At 33.3% G+C, this 25,221-nt stretch overlaps 2 protein-coding genes across 5 annotated transcripts; one reads left to right on the top strand and one right to left on the bottom strand.

Annotated features, from left to right (window-relative positions):
- Positions 1-922: 922 nt before the first annotated feature.
- LOC132737877 (MPN domain-containing protein-like) lies at positions 923-24,855 on the bottom strand. 4 transcript variants are annotated; one of them, XM_060725247.1, is made up of 16 exons: positions 24,738-24,855; positions 22,888-23,098; positions 20,648-20,794; positions 20,153-20,242; positions 19,245-19,419; positions 18,477-18,735; positions 17,753-17,796; positions 9,482-9,629; positions 8,497-8,593; positions 7,637-7,709; positions 6,873-6,949; positions 6,494-6,662; positions 6,005-6,075; positions 4,993-5,082; positions 4,377-4,469; positions 923-2,890 (listed from the first exon to the last, which is right to left on the bottom strand). In XM_060725247.1, the coding sequence occupies exons 2-16, from the start codon at positions 23,089-23,091 to the stop codon at positions 2,807-2,809; spliced, it is 1,821 nt and encodes a 606-aa protein (XP_060581230.1). In that variant the 5' UTR covers positions 23,092-23,098; positions 24,738-24,855; the 3' UTR covers positions 923-2,806. The 4 variants fall into 4 exon arrangements, with proteins under 4 accessions (XP_060581230.1, XP_060581229.1, XP_060581228.1 ...); XM_060725246.1 differs by having other exon boundaries at positions 24,807-24,852; XM_060725245.1 differs by having other exon boundaries at positions 22,888-23,101; positions 24,738-24,837.
- Positions 9,958-16,615, top strand: LOC132737878 (E3 ubiquitin-protein ligase TRIM71-like). The gene is made up of 2 exons (XM_060725250.1): positions 9,958-10,046; positions 14,283-16,615. The coding sequence occupies exon 2, from the start codon at positions 14,290-14,292 to the stop codon at positions 16,039-16,041; it is 1,752 nt and encodes a 583-aa protein (XP_060581233.1). The 5' UTR covers positions 9,958-10,046; positions 14,283-14,289; the 3' UTR covers positions 16,042-16,615.
- Positions 24,856-25,221: the final 366 nt, after the last annotated feature.

The following is a 25,221-nucleotide window of genomic DNA, read 5'->3' as shown; positions in this document are numbered from 1 at the left end:
CCTGGGGGAGGGTCCCATGGGGTATGGCTTGGTCCCACACCCATAACCGGTGGCCACAATGACACTAAAAGGTCATACGGAAGTTTTTTCAGCTTAACTGGGTAAGATAGACCACTCTAGCCTGCACCGAGTAGAACCATCGATCTTCTGTAAGGCTTAATGCTAGTTTCATTACAATATATACTTTAAATACATTACATTAAAATCTTAAAAGAAAATGTACAGCAAAATACTGTTCCTACACGACACCAAGAGCATATACCAGGAAAAAAAATAGGACGGGAATAGAAATGTTTTAAAATTACCCCGTACTTAGTACCCTGTTGAACATCCAGACATAATCATTTATTTGGAAGAACGCCGTGTTCATTTGTCAGGAGTGGTCATGGAGAGTATTTACATTATGTCTGTAACAGCACCCAGCAAATATTGAACATTTATGGGATCCGTCTACCTATAATGGGCGGAGTGTCAATAATAGAAGTAATCTAATATAGTGTTGTGTAGTCTACATTCTACGGCTATATACACAAGTAATGTTAGATTAGGACACTATTTGACATTTTCGGATTGCTAATGCACTAAAATTTGTAACCACGGCTGGGTTTAAACGGACAAGTGCATAATGGCTGTATTCAAGGAACGTTGCTCTGATTTGATGATGTTTACCAAAGTAGCATCTTTCTAAATACCACAAATAATTCATTGTTAAACATCTCTCAAATCGTGTGTACCAATATTTCATTGTTTTTATTTCTCAATTACATTTTCAAGAACATGTCAGTTAAATACATGCATAGGTAACTGATGACAAACTTCCCAAAGTAACTGCTTCATATGCCTAGTTCTTAATTCAGGGACTTCAAAACTTAACATGTTACTGTCTTTTATTTGATATGGAATTGTGAAGATAATACCCAAAGACGGTTCAGCATTACTTTATCATTTAATATACATTTATTACAATATGAATATGTTGAATTATAAATACATATAGAACAAATTCATAAACCTGGTGTCACCTGCCAAATTACTAGTCATTATTAATATCATACATGTGTTAAAGAACTAGTATATGGTTCTATATAACTATATGACAGTTCATGTAAAACAAGAGGGCCATGATGGCCTTGAATCGCTCACCTGTATATAGGCCCCCCCCCCGGGGCGGGGCCAATTTTAACACCAGGGTTTTATTTGAACAAACTTGGTAGAAACCCATTAGAAGATGTTTCATGATAAATATTGAAGCTCTAGCTCTTTGGGAAAGAAGATTTTATACACATATAGGGAAAAACAATGCCCACCCCCTGGCATGGCCAATTTTAACACCAGGGCTTTTATTTGAACAAACTTGGTAGACACTTACTAGAAGATATTTCATGCCGAGTATCTAAACTCTAGGTCTTTGGGTTTATTAAAAGAAGATTTTGCAAGTTTTTACTATACACATATAAGGAAAATCAATGACCCCCGGGCAGGGTAAACTTTAACCCAATGGCCTTTATTTGAACAAACTTGGAAGTCACCCATTAGAAGATGCTTCATGCTAAATATCTTAGCTCTAGCTCTTTGGTTTTTTTTTGTTTGTTTTTTAAAAAAAAGATCTTTTAAGTTTTACTATATACATAAAGGGAAAAACAATGACCCCCTGGGGCAGGGGAAATTTTGACCCCAGGCTTTTATTTGAACAAACTTGGTACATCCACTTGAAAATATTTCATGCTTAATATCTAAGCTCTAGCTATTTGAGATTTTTAAAAGAAGATTTTTTAAGTTTTTACTATATAAAAATAAGGAAAATCAATGACGGGGGCCAATTTTGACCCCAGGGCTTTTACTTCAACAAACTTGGTAGACACTGACTAGACGATGTTTTATGCCAAATATTAAAGCTCTAGCTTTTTCGGTTTTTTAAAAGAAGATTTTTTAATTTTTTCTTTCGTTTGCCATGGCAACCAGAGTTTTGCATTAAACCAATTTTTAAAGTTGATAACCACAGAAATATTTCTATGTAGTTTGGATGAAATTGGCTTAGTGGTTTATGAGGAGATGTCGTTTAAAGTAAAAGTTTACGGACGACGCCGGACGAAAAGTGATCACAAAAGCTCACCATGTCACTTTGTGACAGGTGAGCTAAAAACACAAAATAAAACATTAACTTTTTGTGTACATTTTGTTGCTAAATGAAGTGTCTGTGTTATTTATTTAACAACATATATAGCTACACAGGTACATGTACAAATCCCTGTGTAAATCAATATTTTTTTCTTACAACATATACAATGTATCAAAAACTAATGGTACACAGTACCTCTACTAGACTCAATGTAAAAATTAAATTCCTTAATACAATACAAAGATTTAACATCCTTAGAAATGTGTGAAAGATTTTCATGAAAAAAAAATAACACAAAACAGTGTGTATCAGTACTGAATAAATTTAATGTCAGTATAGAAGTGGTAGGAGTGTCAGACAATCTTCATATATATCCACACATCACTCCCTAGTGACTGTGTGCAGCAATAACTAACACATATCTTACTAAAACATGGCAGCTTAACTTATCTCTCCTCATCTACTGATAGTCTAAGGAAACTCTTTTACTCTTCTTTCAAACGAAACAAACTGTAATTATTGTAGCACTTGCTTCATATTGCACTTTCTCATTGCTGTAAAACCAAATTTCCAATGGGTTCACATGGAACATTCCAGAATCACATGGAACATTCTAGAGACACATTGAACATTCTAGAGACACAAAGTGAATATCTATGTGTACTCGTGGCACCAATCTGAACTTCTTTAAGATGTCAACACATGCTGAACAAATTCCATGAATGTTCCATTGTCAAGTTGGTCCTCTGGTAGTTTATTCCCTAGTGAGGTCTACAAAAAAAAAACCAACAACCACCATTATTGTCTCTTTTATTGGAAGAATTCAGGAATATATATAATAAACATTATATTCAATCCAGGTAAGAATAGATAGACATATTATAGCTGGGTGAATGGCTCAACAGAATAAAATGAGCACTCATCTATGATAACTAAAACTATCACTAAATGTGATTAAACTCCGCAAGACTGCTTCGGAAATGAGGAAGTTACTAGTAACAGAATACCTTGTAACAGAATTGAAATAGATTTACAGTTGTGGACAATTAAAGATAGTTGTGGTTCTTGTATGTTGCATTTCCTTTCAATGTGGTTGGCAATTGATGAAGTATAATTGAATTACTCTGTAATAAAACCAGATAGAGTTACGGTTCTTGAGCACTGCACCTCCTCTGTTTGCGCTTCACCATTGTATGAAGTTGTATTGAATTCTAAATATTAGTTTTTAAGTTATGCACCGGACAAGAAGAAGAAACAAAGGGCAATAACTCTACAAATACTGAAGATGGAGTTATGATTGTTGTACACTGCACTTTCTCTCATTGCGCTTGACCATTGTATGAAGTTGTATTGAATTCCAACTACTAGTTTTCAAGTTATGCACTGAACAAAAAAAGTAACAAAGGGCAATAACTGTAATAAGTCCAAATAGAGTTATGGTTCTTGTATACTGCACTTCATCTCACTAAACTTGACCATTTTATGAAGTTTCATTGAATTCCAACCATTAATTTTCAAGATATGCACTGGACAATAAAAAGTATCAAAGGGCAAAAACTCTTAAATGAGTCAAGAAAGAGTTATGGTTTCTGTACACTGCTTTTCCTCTCAATATACTTGACCATTGAATAAAATTGTATTGAATTCCAACTAGTAGTTTTCAAGTTATGCTCTGGACAAGAAAAAGCAATGGAAAAGTAACAAAGGGCAATAACTCTATAATTACTCTAGATAGAGTTATAGTTCTTGTGCACTGCACTTCCTCTTATTGTGTTTGACCATTTTATGAAGTTGTTTTGAATTTCAACCAGAACTTTTCAAGTTATGCTCCGGACAAGGAAAAAGGAATAAAGGGCAATAACTTTGTAATTTGTCAAAATGGAGTTATGGTTCTTGTACACTGCACTTTCTCTCAATGTGCTTGACCATTGTATGAAGTTATATTGAATTCCAACCATTAGTCATCAAGTTATGGTCCGGACAAAAAAAGCAATGGAAAAGAAACAAAGGGTAATAACTCTGTAATTACTTTAGATAGAGTTATGGTTCTTGTGCACTGCACTTCCCCTGATTGTGCTTGACCCATGTATAAAGTTGTATTGAATTCCAACCATTAGTCTTCAAGTTATGCTCCGGACAAGGAAAATGCAACGGACCGCTGTACCGACCGACCACCAGGTGACTCCTATATACCCCCCCCCCAAACTTTGTTTCGGGGGTATAATAAGCAAGTAGGGTATATCATTTAAAAACCTACCTTTAATTTTTCTAGGTATGTAACACTTGGGTGCCAGGAATGCTCAAATGATATCCAGTCAGGTGCCCCTTTGTAAAAATCAACCAACTTTTTCTGAAAATAAAAAACAAAATAATAAATAATGTCTGTGAATAGGAAATAATTATATGTTCAGATTAAAACATGAGGGCTCTTCATTGTTTTCAAGTTTTTTTAGCTCATCTAGTATTGCCTTAGATTTGTTCTACTGGTGACAAGATTTTTCTTATTTTTTGTTCTATAGGTAAGAATTGTTTCCTTATATTGTTTTATAGATATTTGCTCTTGTGCTTACAAATATTTTCTTATATTTGCTCTTGTATTACTAACGTTTTTCCTAGAGGTACAATTTTCTTAAAATCATTCTTGTGGTAACATAATTTTCCTAAAGTTTGCTGTAATGGTGACAAAGTTTTCCTTGGTTTTGCAGCAGTAAAAACAAGATTTTTCTTAAATTGCTAAAGTGATAACAAAAGTTAATGAAAATACTGAGCAAAAAAATTGGAATGATAATTGCCTTAATATTGACACTGCATAACAAGACAGACCAGGGCAACTTTTATTTTTTTACCCTGATGAGGTAAACACACACACATACCATTTCAGCAAGAAGTTCTTCACTAACTGAATGGTTCTGCTTCACTGAGTACTTTAAAGACATTGGGATACCATAATCTGTTTTTGATGTCTGAAAAAAAAAAAAAAACGATAAAAACACAGATTGAAATGACATTAAAAATATTTTTACCTTTGATTATAGAATTTATCACACAACTCTTCATCATATTTAATGTTATGATATTTAATAAAACATAACAGGATAACTGAGTCATCTGAAGTTATCAGAGAAAAAAAATCATATAATAATTAGTTGATAGTATATTTATTGAAAACGAAAGATTTTCAATAATTGTATCAAAATTACATGTATACATAATAATACCAAAGTTGAATATTAACAAAATAGGCCAATAATTTGATATATAAGAAAATACCATTCTGTGTTAGCCCTTAAACTGCTGGGACTGAGTGATTATGCTTTGCATCCAATAAATAGAGGATATTAAATGAGTGTATATTCTATACTGAATTTATTGAAAGAGTTGTAAATAGAATTATATTATGCGAATCTCTGGCAAGCATAATATTATTTTATTCAACAAAATCAATAAATTAAGAAATGAATCTACAGGAATATAATATTCTATTTATCACATACCCACATAGTAAAAATAATCCTTCTATGCTATTGCATGCCTATAGTCTAACGCTAACATTAGCGTGACTTTTCGCTATGTTTGTATAACTCGAATAACATCAAACTATATGCACGGATGTGCAAGACCTTTTTACGCAGTTTCAAAAGCAGTACATGTATTTGATAAAGAGCCAAGTTGGTCTGAACATCCGTGCTGTATGACCAGGCATTATACTCAATTTATATACATGTGTATTTTGATATTGAAATCCCAGAAACTTTAAATGGACTATTCCAAATTTAAAGCAGGGCAAATCTATTACACAAATTCAAGAGATTAAGAGTTAATTTTCTAGAGGAAGACAAGGAAAACAAGGAATGTAAATAAAGTGATAAGATTGTATAAGTTTACCTCAAGTGGTGGCATAACCATATACATTTGTACTGTAGATTCTGTTTTCAGTGACTGTCTATAATATGGTGCTACAATGTACAATAACATTCATTTAATAGTAGTATTTTCTTGCTAGTAAATACAAGAACAAAGATATACCCTTTTCTAGATAGACCCAATATTGATGTTAATATATTTGTTTCTGTAGTGTACACTGTCAGAGTTCCTCTCACAACTGTGATGTTGATCACTACATTCTTGACCTTTGATCTTTGACCATCTGACAAAAAATAAAGGTCATCTATAGGTCACCAAAGTTGAGCCAGTAGATCAAATGATTCTCTAGCTCTCTTATAATTGGATTGGGCAACAGTTGGCCTATGGACTATTTGTCTTGTCTATGATCCAACAATAATTGTAAATCAATACTTTGTGGCTACTTTAAAAGGATGACTGTATAAAAGATCTCTTAATATTTCATCACTGAAAAAATAAAACAGTTCTTACAATTAATGATTCCAACACAAGGGAAGTATGTTGACTTTGCACCTTTCATTTTCAGTTGGTATGACATTTGGCAGTCTAGATCACGGACGGATGGTTCCGGTAGAGAGTAAGGATGAGAGTGGTACCAACCGACCAATGACATTCCCAGGTGTTTCATGTTACTTCGTATCTGTATAAATATAATATGAAATAAATCATGTTTCATCAGTGAAAGCATTTACAGATCAAAGTCACATTTATAAAAAAAAACAACAACAAAAAACCCTCATTTCTAATATTCAAGATATCTGATTCTATCAAAAATCAAGTCCTACAGAATAAAATATTATTTTGAAAATAGGTAACAGGAATAAAATTAAACAAACAGACATAAACAAACCTCTTCCTCTATCAATGCTGCATTATGGGAATCACTCAGTCGGCAGCGACATGGAAATGCTTGTTGAACACTCAAATCTGTAACAATGCCATAATTATTTACCATCAGGCTTCAAATAAAGTGGAATGTTTAAACCCGTAACCTGAAGTTACAAGCCATCAGTCTGACTATAGAGCAATCTGACCACGTTGGTAGCTCATTTTTTGTATTTTGTTATTCAAATCCCTTAAAATTTATACAGATTGTCAAATTTATACATGAGCTAATCCATAGCACAAATTCAGAAGGTTAAGCGTAAAATATCAGGCATATAAAACTGGTGTGTTTATAAGTCTAGTCTGTAGAACTTTAAATTTCAAGTATTTTCTCATTTTACCAATCTTTTATGCCTCCTTATTTAGCATTCATTATAATGATGTATTTCCTGAAGATGAGAAATTGGCTAGACAATAAATCACATTTCAAGAATCATATTTCAAATGCAATTAAGCAATTTATGATCTTAATGTTTTGTGTATTTTAAGGTTTAATATGATCGCAAAATGTAATAAAAGAATTGATTACCTTAACTTTATGTCTAAAGTACAAAAGAAGAAGTTAATAAATGTAAACCTTGTCTTGACAAATTGTGTTGTTTTGTGACTTTTTATTCTTAATTGTATGTAGATAAAATTTCATCCCAATAAAATAGCTGTTTCATTAGAGTTAAGATATAAATTCCTCTAGAAATAAAATGATATTAATGTAAGTCAATATTGACATACGTTGAGCACTTTGATCCCACTTTCCTCCAAGATAACCAACTACTTCACTTGTTGTCAGGTGACAATGAAAATCCTGGAAAATAACATGAAAAAAAACTGATATTTCTAAAATGAATAATATCACTAAGAAAGAAAAGAAGAAAAGAAAACAGAATAAATCTGAAAAGGTAACTATACATAAACATGACTAGGTTAAATACTTCAATAATTTTATCTTAATTTTCAATAATACCACAAATATTGAAATGCTGAACTCTTATTTCAGCTGATGCAGATACATGCATGGATCCACACAAAGTGAGCCTTCAACAATTTCATTTTTGCAATGTTGGGTAACTTTTCTAGTTGTTTTTTTTACATATATATATTTTTATTTAACTATCTTATGGTGGAACCTGTCATATATGATGATGATGTTGAAGATCACCTACTTAAAGTGACACCCATAAGTTATACAAAAGATTGGAGGTGGTGTTGGTAGTTTAACATCTGGATCACAGCTTTAAGTCACAGTTCAGCCACTGCATCGTTCCTGGGCAGGTTGTCAAGCAATTTACCAGTACTAAAGCCTTCAACTTTTGCACATGCCACAGCAGAGCACAGGTAGAATGTAAATGACTGTAGAAAGGATTTTATGATCAATCACAACAAAAGTGGCCTAAATAAAACCTGGGTCATCTCATTTGCGACCCAATCAATGCAAACTGGACAATTATATAAAAGATAAAGTAGAAATTACTAAATACTTATGATAATCACCATGGTATAAATTTGCTTTTTAGTATGGTAAATCTACACAATTTACTTCAGCTGTCCAGCATGGATTTTTACAACAATGATGTTATAATTACAGAACTTACCATCAGAAGTAATGAGTTGGTTGACATGGAAACAGTGTATGGCTGCATTTTACCTAAACTCGTGAACATCTCGCATGACACAAGCTGGTTCATATCACTGAAATTATAAACATTGTTACACAAGTATAACACAAATGTTACAAAGAACACTCCACAAATATTACACAAATGTTATTTAAATATACAATATAAAAACTGAACATCATTCACAATGTGTATAATTCTGAACATTTTTTTTTTTACAGCATTCATACTTCACATCTGGAAACAATAAAATGCCCTGATTATGTGTTACCATAACTGCCCAGCATATTGAGTGGACATATCTACAATTTATATGCAAAGATTTTGTTATGAAATATGTTAAACAATGAAGTATTTTGTTTCAATATTCATTGTTATGTAGATGTAACTTTTTGTAAAGTTATTTTATACATCAATATCTTTCATTTAATTCTTAACTGCTAGACCAAAAGTGATCAGCCTTTGCACAGCAAGGTGAGCAGTGCAGTGTGACCAGGTTCTATACTGTTGGTAGCATGATTTTTGCATTTTGATACTGACCCCCCTTAAACTTTGAACAGACTGTTGCAAATTCAAAGCAGAGCAATTCCCTTACACAAGGTCAACAGGTTAAGGGTCAACAATCTTGTATAGTTATCTGATTATAAAATATCAGATACAATATTAATTCATATACTATTAAGTCATCTTGAGGATGGTACACTTACAAATGAAATTTCATGTCAAATAAGGATATGATACAAAATGGATAAAGAAAATGATGGAAATGATGCCTACTACCAAAAATGTTATGTCAAATAAGGAAATGATGACTACTGACAAAAATGTTATGTCAAATAAGAAAATGGCACTTACTGTCAAACAAGGAAATCACACTAATTATTATTCTTATATACAGAAAATGACAGCATTAATAACATTTTATAAATAATAAAGAAAACTAAATAAGTAAATAACATACACAACATTAGATCTATCTTGTAATGTGCTGTGTTTGACAGGTGTCTTATCATTTTTGGTCATTTCCGGACTTTCTGTCAGTTTCTCTACCTTGACTTCATTTTTAACAGGTTTCTTTGTTGGGGTTGCTTTCAATGACAAATTTAATGCTGAAATAATCAATTTGAAAAACATAATTAATCAGTTCCAAACTGAATGCCAGTAGCTTATGCTATTGTAGTAAAGAGTACTTGTAAGAAACTTAATTTTCTTGTAAAAAATAATTCTTATTTCATATTTGACATTGACTTTTTTTCAATGTTTTGATTCTTAATATGTTACATCAAAACTGGAAATTCATAATTGTACCTACATTAGGTACTACTAGTACATTGTACTTCCTTTACAAATGACTACCATTTTTCAGATTTAAGTTGTATACATGTACTGATGGAGATGAAGGTTGATAAAAAATAAGGAAGTAAATATCAAATTCCACAGATTCAACAGGGCACAAAATATTTACATTAGTTAGAGTGAAACATTATGATTTTAAACCTGTGTAACAATTTCTAGGATTAAACGAGGTAAATATCTTTTATTTCTATCAAAATATTAATAGGTCTGCATAGTATTTACAGACCTGGTGGCCTTTTAAAAACCTTGATCGCTATGCTCTCTCGGTCTTCAAATCGCCACCTGGGTCTGTACATACTATGCAGACCTATTCCTCATACGATAACTATTACTTAATTGCCTTTAATTTAATAGATAGGGCTTACAGGTAGGGGAAGGGGCCTAATTCAGTGGGTGACCTGGATTATTTATCACTTGCCTATTTAAATATAAAACTAAACAAATTGATTTGTAATTTACCTGTGCACTCATCATTAACACTTTGATAGGCATTATTAGATGAAAATAAACAAGAAACATGGCAATGCCATGAAACCAGGTTTTCAATTATCACCATTGTAGAAAGTTCTGAAGTTAAGTAATAAGTTGAAATTTGGAGGGGGGCATGTAATAAAAATATCTCATTCCTTAATTTAGTTATTGACCTTAAACTGATTTTCTATATTTAGAACTTCGCAGAAGCTTAATTTAAAACAAGTTTCATTAAAACAGTTTATATTGTTTCATGTAATCTTTGCTCAACTTTATGATTGTTTATAGATGTGGAAAAAGTTGTCAATTTTCTCATCTCTATGCCACCCACTGAAAAACAGCTTCTTTGTTTCCTCACACCAGCATACAGCATATGGACTTTTCAGATCCTTCAACACCACCTTTCCTGCACAACAATCTCTTGTTATCTCTTGTATAACATTTTTCTTTAAGTCACACACAAAGACAGTACAATCATCTGACAGTGACATTCCAACAGGCTGACCCATACCACTACATCCACCAATCACTTCACCTTGCCAGTTTAATCTTGTAACTATGTTCATCCAACTGTCAGATACATAGATAGAACTTCTGTTACACATGACATAATGTGTAAGTTTAAAAATGTTTTTACCATCAATTGTTGTCAGTGTAGTGCCATTCATATCAAGAATCTGAAGTTTTGCTGGATTAACATTCCAAACTCTAGTTATTGACCAGAGATTGATTTTCTATATTTAGTAACAATAACCTTGACCTCGATCCTATGAAACACAAAAGCAATCCCAAGGAGATCTTCTCAAAATCTTACTATACACCAAGTTTCACTGAAATATCCCTTTCCAAGCTCTAGTTATTGACCTGAAAATGATTTATTTTCTATTTTTAATAACTGACCTTGACCTTAGGGGCCCAAAAGCAAATCTAAGCAAGATCTTCATAAAGCTAACTATGTATCATGTTGCATTGAAATATCTCAATCCAAAATTTATACATTGACCTGAAACTGATTTTCTATTTTTAGTAACAGTGACCTTGATCCTATGGGGCTCAAAAGCCATCCCAAGCGAGGCATTCATAAAAGCTTGCTATATACCAAGTTTCATTTAAATATCTAATTTCAAACTTTAGATACTAACCAAAAACCGATTTTCTATTTTTAGTAAACTTGACCCTTTATTTTTAGTGACCTTGACCCTAGGGGCCACAAAAGCCATGCCAAGTGAGGTATTTTTAAAAGCTTGCTTTACATCAAGTTACATAAAAAATATCTTAGTCCAAACTCTAGTTAGTGACTGGAATCTATTTTCTATTTTTAGTAACAGTGATCTTGAAATTGACCCTAGGGGGCCCAAAAGCAATCAAAAGAAAGATATATACATAAGCTTGCTATACATCATTTTAATTGAAATATTACATTCCTTACTATAGTTATTGACAGGAAAACAGATTTTCTATTTTAAGTAACAGTGACCTTGACCCTGACTCTACAGGAAGAAGGCAGATGAGCTAGCAGTTGTGCATCAAACTAGATGGTTTCTGTCCAATGATAATAATAAAGTTATAAGTGGTTAAATATAGTAGTTGTGATTAAAAGGATATTACACTAATAACTACATTTAATGGAAAAAACAAAGGGTCATTATAAGGTAAAAAAAATTTTCAATCGCACAGCCCCGGCAATATGCATCAGGGCACTTGATGACAAAGCTTCTGTGAAGTTTGAACAAATCCCTTCAGAAATGTAGGAGTAGTTTCACAAAGAAGAAAATGTTCACTTTATATTCCATACATGGAAAAAACAAAGGGCCATAATAATTAGGTAAATTAAAACAAGAGGGCCATGATGGCCCTAGATCGCTCACCTGATTTATCAAACTCATCCAAACAATTACCTAGACAAGCATTCTGACCAAGTCTCATGACAGGTGAGTCAAAAATGTGACCACTACAGTGTTAACAAGGATTATCCATATTTGAGCAGTGCGACCTAGTTTTTTACCCAGGTGACACATATTCAAACTTGACCTAGAAATCATCAAAACAAACTTTTAGACCAATTTCAAGGATACTTGGATCAAAACAGTAGCAACTAGAGTGTTAACAAGATTTTTCTATTTTTAGCTCCGGTGACCTAGTTCCACATGCGATTTCGAACTCATCCAAGCAATTACCTATACAAGCATCCTGACCAAGTTTGATGATAATTGAGTCGAAAATGTGACCACTAGAATGTTAACAAGGTTTTCCATATTTGGGCGGTGTGACCTAGTTTTTTTTCATCCAAGATGACCAATGTTCGAACTTGACTTAGAAATCATCAAAACAAACTTTCAGACCAATTAACAGAATATTTGGATCACAACAGTAGCCACTAGAGTGTTAACAAGGTTTTTCTATTTTTAGCTCCTGTGACCTAGTTTTTCATCCGAGATGACCCATGTTCGAACTCATCCGAGCTATCACCTAGACAAGCATCTTGATCAAGTTTGATGATGATTGATGCAAAAATGTGACCACTAGAGTGTTAACAAACGTTTTTCTATTTTTAGCTCCTGTGACCTACTTTTTCATCCGAGATGACCCATGTTCACCACTCATCCGAGCTATCAACTAGATAAGCATCCTGACCAAGTTTTGATGATGATTGATGCAAAAATGTGACCGCTAGAGTGTTAACAAGGTTTTTCTATTTTTAGCTCCGGTGACCTACTTTTTCATCCGAGATGACCCATGTTCGAACTCATCCGAGCTATCACCTAGACAAGCATCTTGACCAAGTTTGATGATGATTGATGCAAAAATGTGACCGCTAGAGTGTTAACAAGGTTTTTCTATTTTTAGCTCCGGTGACCTACTTTTTCATCCGAGATGACCCATGTTCGAACTCATCTGAGCTATCAACTAGATAAGCATCCTGACCAAGTTTGATGATGATTGATGCAAAAATGTGACCGCTAGAGTGTTAACAAGGTTTTTCTATTTTTAGCTCCGGTGACCTACTTTTTCATCCGAGATGACCCATGTTCGAACTCATCCGAGCTATCACCTAGACAAGCATCTTGACCAAGTTTGATGATGATTGATGCAAAAATGTGACCGCTAGAGTGTTAACAAGGTTTTTCTATTTTTAGCTCCGGTGACCTACTTTTTCATCCGAGATGACCCATGTTCGAACTCATCCGAGCTATTACCTAGACAAACATCCTGACAAAGTTTGAGGATGATTGAGGCAAAAATGTGACCTCTAGAGTGTTAACAAGGTTTTTATTTTTAGCTCTTGACCTAGTTTCTCATCCGAGATGACCCATGTTCGAACTCATCCGAGCTATCAACTAGATAAGCATCCTGACCAAGTTTGATGATGATTGAGGCAAAAATGTGACCGCTAGAGTGTTAACAACTAAATGTGAACGGACGACGGACGGACGACGGACGACGGACAATCATCGATCCTAAAAGCTCACCCTGAGCATGCTCAGGTGAGCTAAAAATAATCCAATCACAAAACCCTGACAAAATGCACCAGGGCACTTGATAACATATATTCTGTGAAAGTTTAAACAAAATCCCTTGAGAAATGTAGGTGTTGCACATTGAAGAAATTGTTCACTGTATATTATATTCTATATCACAAAAAGAAACAAAGGGCCATAATAAGTTCAAAAAATATCTGATCACATAACCCTGACAATATGTACCAGGGCACTTTATGACAAAGCTTATGTTAAAGTTTGGTTAAAATCCCTTGAGAAATGTAGGAGGAGTAGCACATAGAAAAAATTGTTTACACCTGTCTGCCCATCCGCCACCCGACATACCTCAATCCAATAACCAGATTTTTCCTCTGGAATCTGGTTAAAAACTTGGATTATAATCATAGTTACCATGATATTAACTTTTCTTACAGACAAAATTAATTTTATTTTTAGGTAAAACATGGCAGTTTCAGGAAAGAAAGCACCAAAACATTTGTTGTCATCAACAACATCCATGGCATCAGATAAAGATCTTCAAATTTACTGCCAGCCTTGTGACGAGGAAGGAACTAGACTCCCTGCCCATGGTTACTGCACTGACTGCAAGGAACACCTTTGCCAGACATGCTTTGCAGCTCACAAAATAAGTAAGCTTTCCAAACATCATAAACTTCAGGATGCTACGAATATGCCTAAAGTTTTGCAACAACCGTCACCATCCTTTCATACAGGCCAGTCTGATGGCCTAACTACACCCTGTCTTAAACATTCAAAAGAACTGATCAAGTTCTACTGTCATGATCATGTGGAATTTCTATGCAGTGTTTGTGTTACCCTAGAACACCAAACCACTTTCTGCCAAGTTGATTACATACCAGACATTTCTGGTGATATAATAGACAGTAAAGAATACCAAGTTATCTTGAATGCTCTTAATACCACTTCTGACAAATTTCAACAGAAAGTAGAAGATCTCAAGAAAATGGCATATAAATCCAACAGCTCTCTCAAAGAATCATTGGCAGCAATCAAAAAGTTTCGGCAAGAAATCAACCAAAGACTAGATGAACTTGAGAGACAAACTGAAGATGCAGCTAAAGTCAATGAACAAGATAACAACAAACATCTAAAAGCAGCAGAAACAACATATGAAGACATAAACAAATCTCTGAAGGAATTGTCAGAAAAAATAAAACAACTCAACACATCAAAACAAGCTGACAAACTGTTCAAGGAACTTAAACTTGCTGAGAAAATAATGAAAGATATGGAGGAAAAAGAACTAAAACTTTCTTCATATGATATCAAAGAACACCACTTTAAAGCAAATGTGGCAATATTAACCAACCTGAAAGCAGAGAAGTCTTTTGGTACACTGACACAGAGAACTTTAAATAAAAAAGCTTTACCCATACAAATACAGTCTAGACAATCTTCACATGAGGGAGAAATCCGTGTGAAGACACAGCAAGATAAAATATTGTGTGGGATAAGAGGGATGTTAATGTTAACTCCTGATCTTCTTATCATCACTGACCGCAATAACAATGCTGTAAAGATGGTGGATATCAGCAGTCAGTCTGTATCTGATCAACTACAACTAGATGCTGGACCATGGGATATCACACCAGTAACAAACAAAGAACTTGCTGTCACACTTCCTTACAAACGTACAGTACAGTTTATTTCTATCTCATCAAACAAACTTGTAAAGAAGCACACTATGATGGTTGATGGAGAGTGTAATGGTATAAGCTATTATCAAGGTAAATTTGTTGTGTCATTTGTTAATCCAGCAAAACTTCAGATCCTTGATAGGAATGGCACTACACTGACAACAATTGATGGTAAAAACATTTTTAAACTTACACATTATGTCATGTGTAACAAAAGTTCTATCTATGTATCTGACAGTTGGATGAACACAGTAACAAGATTAAACTGGCAAGGTGAAGTGATTGGTGGATGTACTGGTATGGGTCAGCCTATTGGAATGTCACTGTCAGATGATGGTACTGTCTTTGTGTGTGACTTAAAGGAAAATGTTATACAAGAGATAACAGGAGATTGTGGTACAGGAAAGGTGGTGTTGAAGAATCTGGAAAGTCCATATGCTGTATGCTGGTGTGAGGAAACAAAGAAGCTGTATTTCAGTGGGTGGCATAGAGATGAGAAAAATGACAACTTTCTCCACATCTATAAACTATCATAAAGTTGAGCAAAGATTACATGAAACAATATAAACTGTTTAATGTACACAATGTACTTTCATTATCCATTTACATTAACTCGATAAAAATATTTGTATCATAGTTTGGAGACCTTTTAATAGAAAATGTGTCAAGAGCCACACATGCACAGTGCATTAAGTGTGTTAGCTGGAATGTGGGTCTTAGTTACCTGCACTCTAGTTACCTCCCTGTCTATCAGGGACAAAAATAGAGCATGCTTGTTGTTGATTGGCTCATTTTTTCTGTGGTTTATTTATTGTGATGATAGGGATAGGTATAAGGATAGAAAAAACATATTCCAAAGCCTGTGCATTGGTTACTTTTTTCTGGGGTTTCATATTGTGAAAACAAAGAAAGTGTTTTAAATTTATTTTTGCCAATGCCTAAGCCCCCATGTGCAAATCAGATTGCCTCGTGTTTCAATGCTCTTTCTATTACATAATTGGTTTTCCATAAACATTATCAAACTTTGGGAGGTAATTTAATGTGAAAATGTTTAAAATCTAATTCTGCCTAAAGATGTACAAGTACTATGCTCAAACTTGATATTAGAAAATATTGATAATTGCTCTACTGTTTTTTTGTAAATATAAAATTAACATGTTTTGACTTCACACAAAGCAGATACGTCATGTTTTAAATTCTACACACAGGGGCATCCGTGGCCGAGTGGTTAAGGTCGTTGACTTCAAACCACTTGCCTCTCACCGCTGTGGGTTCGAATCCTGACAGAGACTTTAGTGATTAATTCATGTGAGGAAGCTATCCAGCTAGCTGACGGACTGTCGGTGGTTCTACTCAGGTGCCCGTTCGTGTCTGAAATAATGCACGGAAGGGCACCTGAGGTCTTCCTCCAACAGTAAAGCTGGAACGTCGCCAAATGACCTATACTGTGTCGGTGTGACGTAAAACCCAATCAAACAAACAAATAAATTCTACACACAATAAGAATATATAGCGTCATAAAAAGATTCCCTATCAGCTAACCATACATACCGGTAGTTTATTCATTTTTTTAATCAAATCAGACATATTCAGTAAGAATTTCATAGATTTCAATAAATTTCTGTGATCAAAATACTTTACTGAAGGATGAGCTGAGTGTAACTAAAATCACATATAACACATATAAGTTATTTTACTGATAATTAAAGAAAAGGAACTGCTCAATTTAAACAAGAAGATTTAGTATCTTAAGAAAATATACCCGGCTGAAGTAAACCTAAATTTTTGTGTGTAGTTTAGTTCAGGGTTTTGTAGACTTGGATACTAAATTATGAAACAAAAAATTAATAAATCTTCAAAGTAGAACTCTTTTTCTTTTTTTACAGTATTTTTTGTACATGTGCTTATTCTTTTACATTTACCTTTACAAAGGCCACTGTTTATCTATAATTCCATGCAATTTATTAACTGTAGCAAAGATCAAAGAGGCCAACATGAGCAAAACACAATCTAATTCATTTTTACAGTCGTGTATATCTTTTTAAGATAATGGATGTCATTTTAGATGTAAGTGGAATTAAATAAGCATACTTCAATTGACATAGCATTCAATAATTAGACCTCTAAGAAGCAACATAACATGTCAAAAAAAAGTAATATTTACATAATGCAACATATTCTGTTATGAAAAAGTTATATTAAGATGATTGAAATATAATTTGTAGATACTGACAAAACAAAACAAACCTTCTTCTTGCTCTCCAATAAAACAAAGACTGGCTGGCTCTGACCTGAAAATTGTACATAATTTTTGATAATATATATGCATTTAACCAACTATAGTGAGATTATCAATTACTTTTCCCAAGAGCTGCAATTCATGAATAAAAATTGACTACCTGTACACGCTTAGGTAAGCTAACAACAGCTCCACAAACCACTCTTGTAAATGCACAAAATAGTTGGGGTTTTTTTGGTTGGGTTTTGCAAGGCACTAACATAGTATAGGTCATATGGTGACTTTCCAGCTTTACTGGTGGAGGAAGACCTTGTGTAAAACTACCGACATTCCATAAGCTAGCTGGATAGCTTTCTCACATGTAAAATCCGATGACAAGTGCGTGGCTCAAACTAACAGCAGTTAGAGGAAAGTGGTTTAAAGTCAATGACACAGACGCCTCCTAAAATAGTTGTAAACAAGTAGTTTTTGCAAGAACTACAGGTATGCTAGTTCAAAACTAATGACTACTGTGTTAAATCAGACTTTGTCATTACACAGCCTCCTTGTGACAATGTGATTAAAAAACACACATGTAGAATAGTTATACACTCTTAGTAAATATTATCATGATATTTGGGATGCACTTTGCATAAAATATTTTCACGTAATAGCAAAAAAAAAATTGTTTGGTTTTTAATTTTACTGGAATTGTTTCAAACACTATTTAATACTGTCTATTTAATATAATACCTGGCTGTCACAGGCTGATCTTTTGGTTTTGGTTTGGTTGTCAAGTCTAACACACCATTATCATCATCTGTAACACTGTCCTTCACTAGTGGTACCGGATTTTCCTTCACAAGTGGTACCGGATTTTCCTTCACTAGTGATAATGGACTTTCCTTCATAGCTGTTGCAACTGTACTTTCCTTTACAACTGGTAAAGCACTGTCCTTCAAAAGTGGTAAAGCATTGTCCTTCACAAGTGATGAAACACTGTCCTTCACAGCTGGATAATATGAAATAGAAGTAAGACATAAAACACACCTCATCCTATTTTAAAGAATTTTATTAAGCAGTCACCAAAACAATATTTTGATAAAATTATTTTGAAGCCAGATATCAGAACTTCACACTAAACGTGTAGACAAGTCTGCCTTATTTTTCAAGTAAGTACAAAAATACAAGGAATCTGGTACACTATTCAAGCTTTCTGTAAAATGTTAAGCAGAATATATTCCGCGCTTTAGGAGTGATAATAAATATTAATGCTCTGTTGTGTTCTCACTATTTTAAACATTATTACTACTGAAACTGAATGATTATCTCAATTCTTTTTTCAATAATAAGTTTCAGAAAGCATGTTTCTAACTGTCTACTGACATGTATTCTTTTAACTATTCAAAATATAACTTTTTAAACAACAATTCAAAGTAGCCACTTAGCCACAAAAAATCCTAAATGGCAAATATTGTGATCAGACAACTTTAGTTGGGTAATAAAAATGTTTTCATTTACATGAACTTTCATTTTTGTCACTGGATATCGTTTGAAGGTCACTGCCAAAGGAAGAACATGATGTGAGCCTAGACAGAGCTGTTGCTGATTCTGTACTGACAGACTGTGAGTCATCACCAAGTCCCTGCCTTGAAAATATGTCCATAGATTCACTCGAGATACTACTAGCTGGTGACTGAAGAAACAATATATAAATAATGATAATTTTGTATATTGACTTTTAAAAGCAGCATGCCTTCAGATTCATGCCAAATTTCCTTTATTTTTCTTTTGAAAGTGTATAAAAGGGTAAAAAATGTCAAGAAAACAAATGATGTAATAGGCACTTACAAGCCATTTACATTGTAAATCACCAAAATAAGGTCAAAATATGCAAAAATAGCCCTTACTGTATTAGTCATGCAATAGAAATCTTTTGATTTATAATGAAAAACAGTAATTCATTGCATATATCAGGTTTACTTCATTACTTGAATTGTGAATATTTTACTTTTCTTAACATCTTGGTACATTTTTCTCCAAGTTGATTTTTTAATTTTTTTTGCACATTTGGATGCATGCAGGTTTACATGGACTTTATCCAGCTTTTTTTATTTCAAGTTAATGATGTATATGCAGGCTGGTCTAGCTTTATACTGGCAACAAATGCTTATCTCTTTTTGTTCCAGCAGGGAAAGCGTTAAATAAAATACAAGACGTTTAAGTCAAACTTTTCATAAAAGGCCATCATTTAACACGTAAAAGGTTTCAACATAACATTGCAAAGTAGTAAACTTTCAGTTAAAAATCAGGCATATCTTGTAAACATATACTGATATAGCATTTTATCTTTTTTCTTTTTTTAAAAAAATAATCTCTAAAATGTGCAAAAACATGAACTTGAAAAAAAACAATTTAAGGATGAATACCTGTGATCCTGGTATATGAGGTTTTCTAGGTTTCTGTTGTCTGAACCAGCTGGTTTTCCATGAGTCTAACTTTCTCCCCTTGTATTTCACCTTTAACAAGAAGAATTCAAAGGCAATATGAGTGATAATATCAGCATTTTAATGTATTAAACCATTATGACCTTGTGCTAGGCATGAATCAAAAAAAAGAATATGAAAAATATTTAATGGAAATTCATATTCTTTTTTACAGTTCCCATTCACATAATTATTGACTAAAGAAATGAACAATCATCATCCTTCACTTTGATTAAATTAGAAGTAATTATGACCTACATATGAACATCATTAAATAACATGGACAAAAAAAGTTGGCAGAAACGCATATAAACTGTATAAAATTTATTCATATTGCACCCTTGTTATAGTAAAAAAGCCATTTTTTCCAACATTCAATTAATTCTAAATAAACACAATATGAGCTTTGAATGAAATAGACAGTAAATGTATAATTACTGAGGCCCATCCACAACCAGATTTCTTTGCTGGGTTGACAAGTTTCTTACAGAAAATTGCCCATGAGCTTGGAGAGCTAAATATTTGATCAGTCTCGTTTGATTTGATTTTTCCATTTGATTGCAGATCTGCTGTGAATTTCTGACCCTGAAATGACATATGAAATTCATTTAAAAAAAGCAAAAAATTACAGAAATGTGATAAAGCCTAACATAAAATATAGAAACCTTAAAATGTTCATTGTTAGTTAAAGCAGCATGCCTCCAGATTCATGCACATTTTTTATATAAATTCAAAAAAATGTTCAATACTAAATATAATTTTTTCAAAGTGCACATTGTAGACTGTAAAGTGAGTTATAGCTAGCCTAATGAACTTAACAAAAATGTAGATATAGCTCTTTATTACATGCTTTTCGGTGGTTTATAGAAATATATCAGTGAAATAAAAATGGTAATTTCACTGTTTGAAACAGTGAAATTACCACTTTGATAATTTCACTGTTTTGAATTTAAGCCCCTTACGTTGTTTCAGTGAAATACCAGCGTGCACAGTACAGGGAACCAACTTAACGACGTGACGTCGTAAATGACGTCACGTTATATTATCATTTGGCGCGCTCTTCACTCAGTATTAGGTTAAATGTCTTTTTTAAACGTTTCTTTGCATATAATAAAAAGAAAATTTGTTTAGTTTAGTGTAAGATCGAAATATATTTCACCTTGTGAACACCAAAAGTTCATATTTTACTCGTGGCTGCTCTACTCGTGAAATATACCTTTTGGTGCTCACTCGGTGAAATATATTCCGATCTTACACTGAACTAAACAAATATCCTCTATTACTCCTTTTTGAAAATTAATAGAAAAACTTAGTGACAAAATAGTAAAATTACATGTAGTTATACATTGTAATTGCATAAAACATGCAAAGTGCCATTTACTTTTATTCCTACATGTACATAATTTTTATTTTTTGATTGCTTGTTTCCTACTCTGGAGACTTGCAGCCTTAAAACTTTAGTTATTCTAAACAAAATGGTACAAATATAATCTGATTAGACCAAATACAATGATTGTAATAAAGTAATCATTAATGATGTTTACATGTATATAAACTTAAGGAAAGACTTTTAGGGTGCTCCTTAACAAGAGCTGTCACAGGCAAATGTAAATGACTTTTTTCAGTGATTCATGCAGTCATTTTCATATGTCACAAAGGGGAATTACTGAATAAAGGGCAGAGTAATAGGCCTGTGGACAAAAAAAGTGCATTTCTTATGATAACAGCAATTTTCTTTTAAGCTAACAATGGAAAATATTCAGTTCTACTGTACAATTTTGAGGATATGTTAGTACAGTCCACTCTTGTTATCTCGAAGTCATCAGGACCGTCCAAAAAATATCGAGATAACGAAATGTCGAGATAAACATATTAGGGTTTGAATAAGGCAGAAACTGATTTTAACAAAAGACATGTGCATACCTAATGTCAAATAAACTATGATATTCCCATGTTTTGTTTTCATACACCTAATCAATATTTAACAAAGTAACAATAGCGGATGTTTATCAGCGGATAAACGGGTTTCTGTGATAAGAACACATAGTGAGGTTTACTCAGTAATACACCAATATAGTGAAAACATTGTTTTCAGGGAAGTTCATTCGGATATCCTCCCGGGCTTTTTATTGGGTCTTTCTCGGTGTTGTTCGACCGCTGATTGATTTGGTGGTGATGTTGTGAAACAATATTGCAACGATAGCGTTTCTATACGTTCACTATTTCATTTACATTTAAAGTCATAATGAATTGATACAGTGTTCGAATATTTATAAAGAACGTAAAATTCACTCATTTTGGACATAAGTCAATCAACACGCTAAATAGATTAACTTTTATCAAAACAGCTAAACACGTTACAAACATAATCATCATTATGACACGCGCTATTGAGCAATTTTCGTCTAGTTTGTGTTTTTCACACATCTGAAGGGAACAGACGGAAAAAAACTATTAGTCGAGATAAACAAAGGATAATAGTGTAAAAATAACTGTTGGCGCTGAAATTGTACATCGAGATACTGAAAATATCGAAATAGAAATATCGAGATAAACAAATATTTCCAATATAGATAAAGAAGGAAGAAAATCGGGACTTTCAAAATTTCATCGAGATAACGAAATATCGAGAAAAGCGATGTCGAGATAGTTGACTGTATTGGTAAAGAATAACATACCAAATACTCCAGGGACAATACACCATCTCCAGGTTTGATAATTCCATCAGCCATCAACATCTGTAAAGTAACCCCCCTTCCTGTAATAGCATGCCTGGCACGCTTCTCTGGTGTAGACTGTTCTACTCCTAGCTCATCATGAAAATCTTCATCTTCCATATCGTCCACCTCATCCATCTCATCAAGGGGAATATCTTCAGTCATTTTTAACCTGCTAGGAATACTTTTTTATGAATAACAAGCAGCAAAATGTATATTTACTTTAAAACAGTGTTGATTTGGAAGTTTCATTGGCACAAAACATGATCATTTAACATGATGACCTCGCAATATTAAGGTAATTTTACAGGTAATAAGTTTGATATTACATTTATCGTAAATGAAGATAGTGGGCTCACTATTTTTAATGGTTACTGAAAGATACATGTGTCACACGGTTAGAAAAATGTGCAGTCTGACCGGGACTAAAACCCTGGACCCTAGGAATACAGTTCCACTGCTATACCGACTGAGCTTTCCGGCGCTTACACGTCATCTCCCTTAAATAGTGAACAGTTCTGAATCGTGACATACTCCCCTGCTATATTGAAATTCGTCCTCGAATTTCACAGAGTTACAGAGCAATAATACTGTACAGTGGCTCTACCAACTGAGCTATCTGGCCATTTACACATCATCTCCTCTAAATAGTGAACAGTTTTGAACCATGACACATGTATGTATTATTGTATACCTATTGTGCTATGTTTGCATGTAGTATTTATAAGATATAATGGTTTTTTTAAACGAATTACTGGAGCAAAATATTGACACTGTGGAGAAAGATGGTACATCAAGTTATGTACCTTGTATATATTATATATAGTTAACAGGTGCTGAATCGTAATTTTGTTCTTGATGATCAATGGGAGAGGGTTATTACAATTTGACCATTCATTTAAATTATTGGCAAGACAAATTTATGTTCCGAATGCCCATCATAAAATTAAATATCAAATTTATATCATGTTTCAAGGAAATACCAGATTCAAAAATATATAGTCAAATAGAAAATGATTTCAAAGTCATTCACTAAATATATATGTTCTTAAGGTGGCAGGGGACATATTCAAATTTTTTAATAACTAAGACATGGTGTTTTGAAGGTACTGGAAACTTCTGATATTTCTCTGTCATTGTAATTCTTTCTTGTTTGTAAGTAGGAAATGAGCAGTATTTTTGGGTTTTTACCCGAAACTAAGCATTTTGGTAGCTTTGTATGTATTTGTGACTCTCCGAATGGAGGTGAAAAAGTAAAAAATCAAGCTTTGACAGTTGGCACAAATAAGTAAGAAATTTCAGATAAATTTTGTGAAAAATCTAAACGTATGACAGACACTTTATTGGTCATTTTTGAAAATGCCATAGCTTGCACTGTGTGTTAGTGATACTTTTATAGGAATCGGGCGGATTCTGGAGTATGCTGCACCTTCATGAAGATTGCCCATATTGGTATATATTAGGTGTGATTTTGGCTGGGTGGGGGTAAACATAAATTGCTGTCAGTCATTTTTTAAGGAGCAATGCATGCAAACTATTATTTTCTTCAATATATGTCATATACCATTGAATAATGCTGTGCAACTGGTTATCTGCCTGTGAAACAGATTTTGAAATATTTGGAATTGTGTTTCTGGCCACACTGAAATACAAAATTGTTCATTTTTAGGTCCCCTGCCCCCTTAATATATTTTTGAAAAATTTGGGTCGAATTGTAAGTGGTACGAATATTATCAAACAAGCCTGAAATTGCAACAGAATACTGTTTGGGTCTCTATTAGCATAAAGACGGGTATATGAAGCATTTTTACTTTCAATACTTTGCAGCAAGGCAGTTTTCACAAGACTTTACCGGGAAAATTTGGAATTTCTTTGTTTACCTTAATCTGCGTATTAAGACGCTTTATCAAATAAATTGTGAACACCACTAAATGTGTTTGTCTTAATTGAACACCACTATATTCAATCGATGCCCTAGTTTTATGCACGAGTTACTATGTCACGCGCACGAGTTACTATGTCGTAAGCATGAAATAATTAAGTGGTGCAGACGAGTAACTTTGTCATGAATAACTTACTATGGTGTTTAAACATACATGAATGTTGTTAGCTGATGGAAGAAACGATTTTATCTCAAACTTAATTATCTCGTTCACACCACATAGTGACTTGTGCGCAAGACTTATTTTTTTTTTAAATAAATGGCTAAGTATATTATTAATTGTTATAAATTAGAGAGAAAAAATGTTTTATTGAAGTATTTACTGAGGTTTGATAATTGGATAAGTTTATTGA

The sequence above is a fragment of the Ruditapes philippinarum genome, unplaced genomic scaffold (genome assembly GCF_026571515.1).
Source record: "Ruditapes philippinarum isolate M1 unplaced genomic scaffold, ASM2657151v2 ctg1832_1_1_1_1, whole genome shotgun sequence".
NCBI classification, from domain to species: domain Eukaryota; kingdom Metazoa; phylum Mollusca; class Bivalvia; order Venerida; family Veneridae; genus Ruditapes; species Ruditapes philippinarum.
The sequence above is the reverse complement of the archived record's forward strand: the minus strand, read 5'-3'. Positions and strand labels throughout refer to the sequence as shown.

Bases quoted from the DNA above. Each gene is read 5' to 3' on its own strand.
- LOC132737877 (XM_060725247.1), bottom strand. From the start codon at position 23,091: ATGACTGAAGATATTCCCCTTGATGAGATGGATGAGGTGGACGATATG. The intron at 20,243-20,647 runs GTAATTATACAT...TTCTTGTTAAAG, and splicing joins CTGGTTGTGGATGGGCCTCA to GTGAAATACAAGGGGAGAAA. The intron at 6,076-6,493 runs GTAAGAACTGTT...TGTACATTGTAG, and splicing joins TTGTGTTGGAATCATTAATT to CACCATATTATAGACAGTCA.
- LOC132737878 (XM_060725250.1), top strand. From the start codon at position 14,290: ATGGCAGTTTCAGGAAAGAAAGCACCAAAACATTTGTTGTCATCAACA.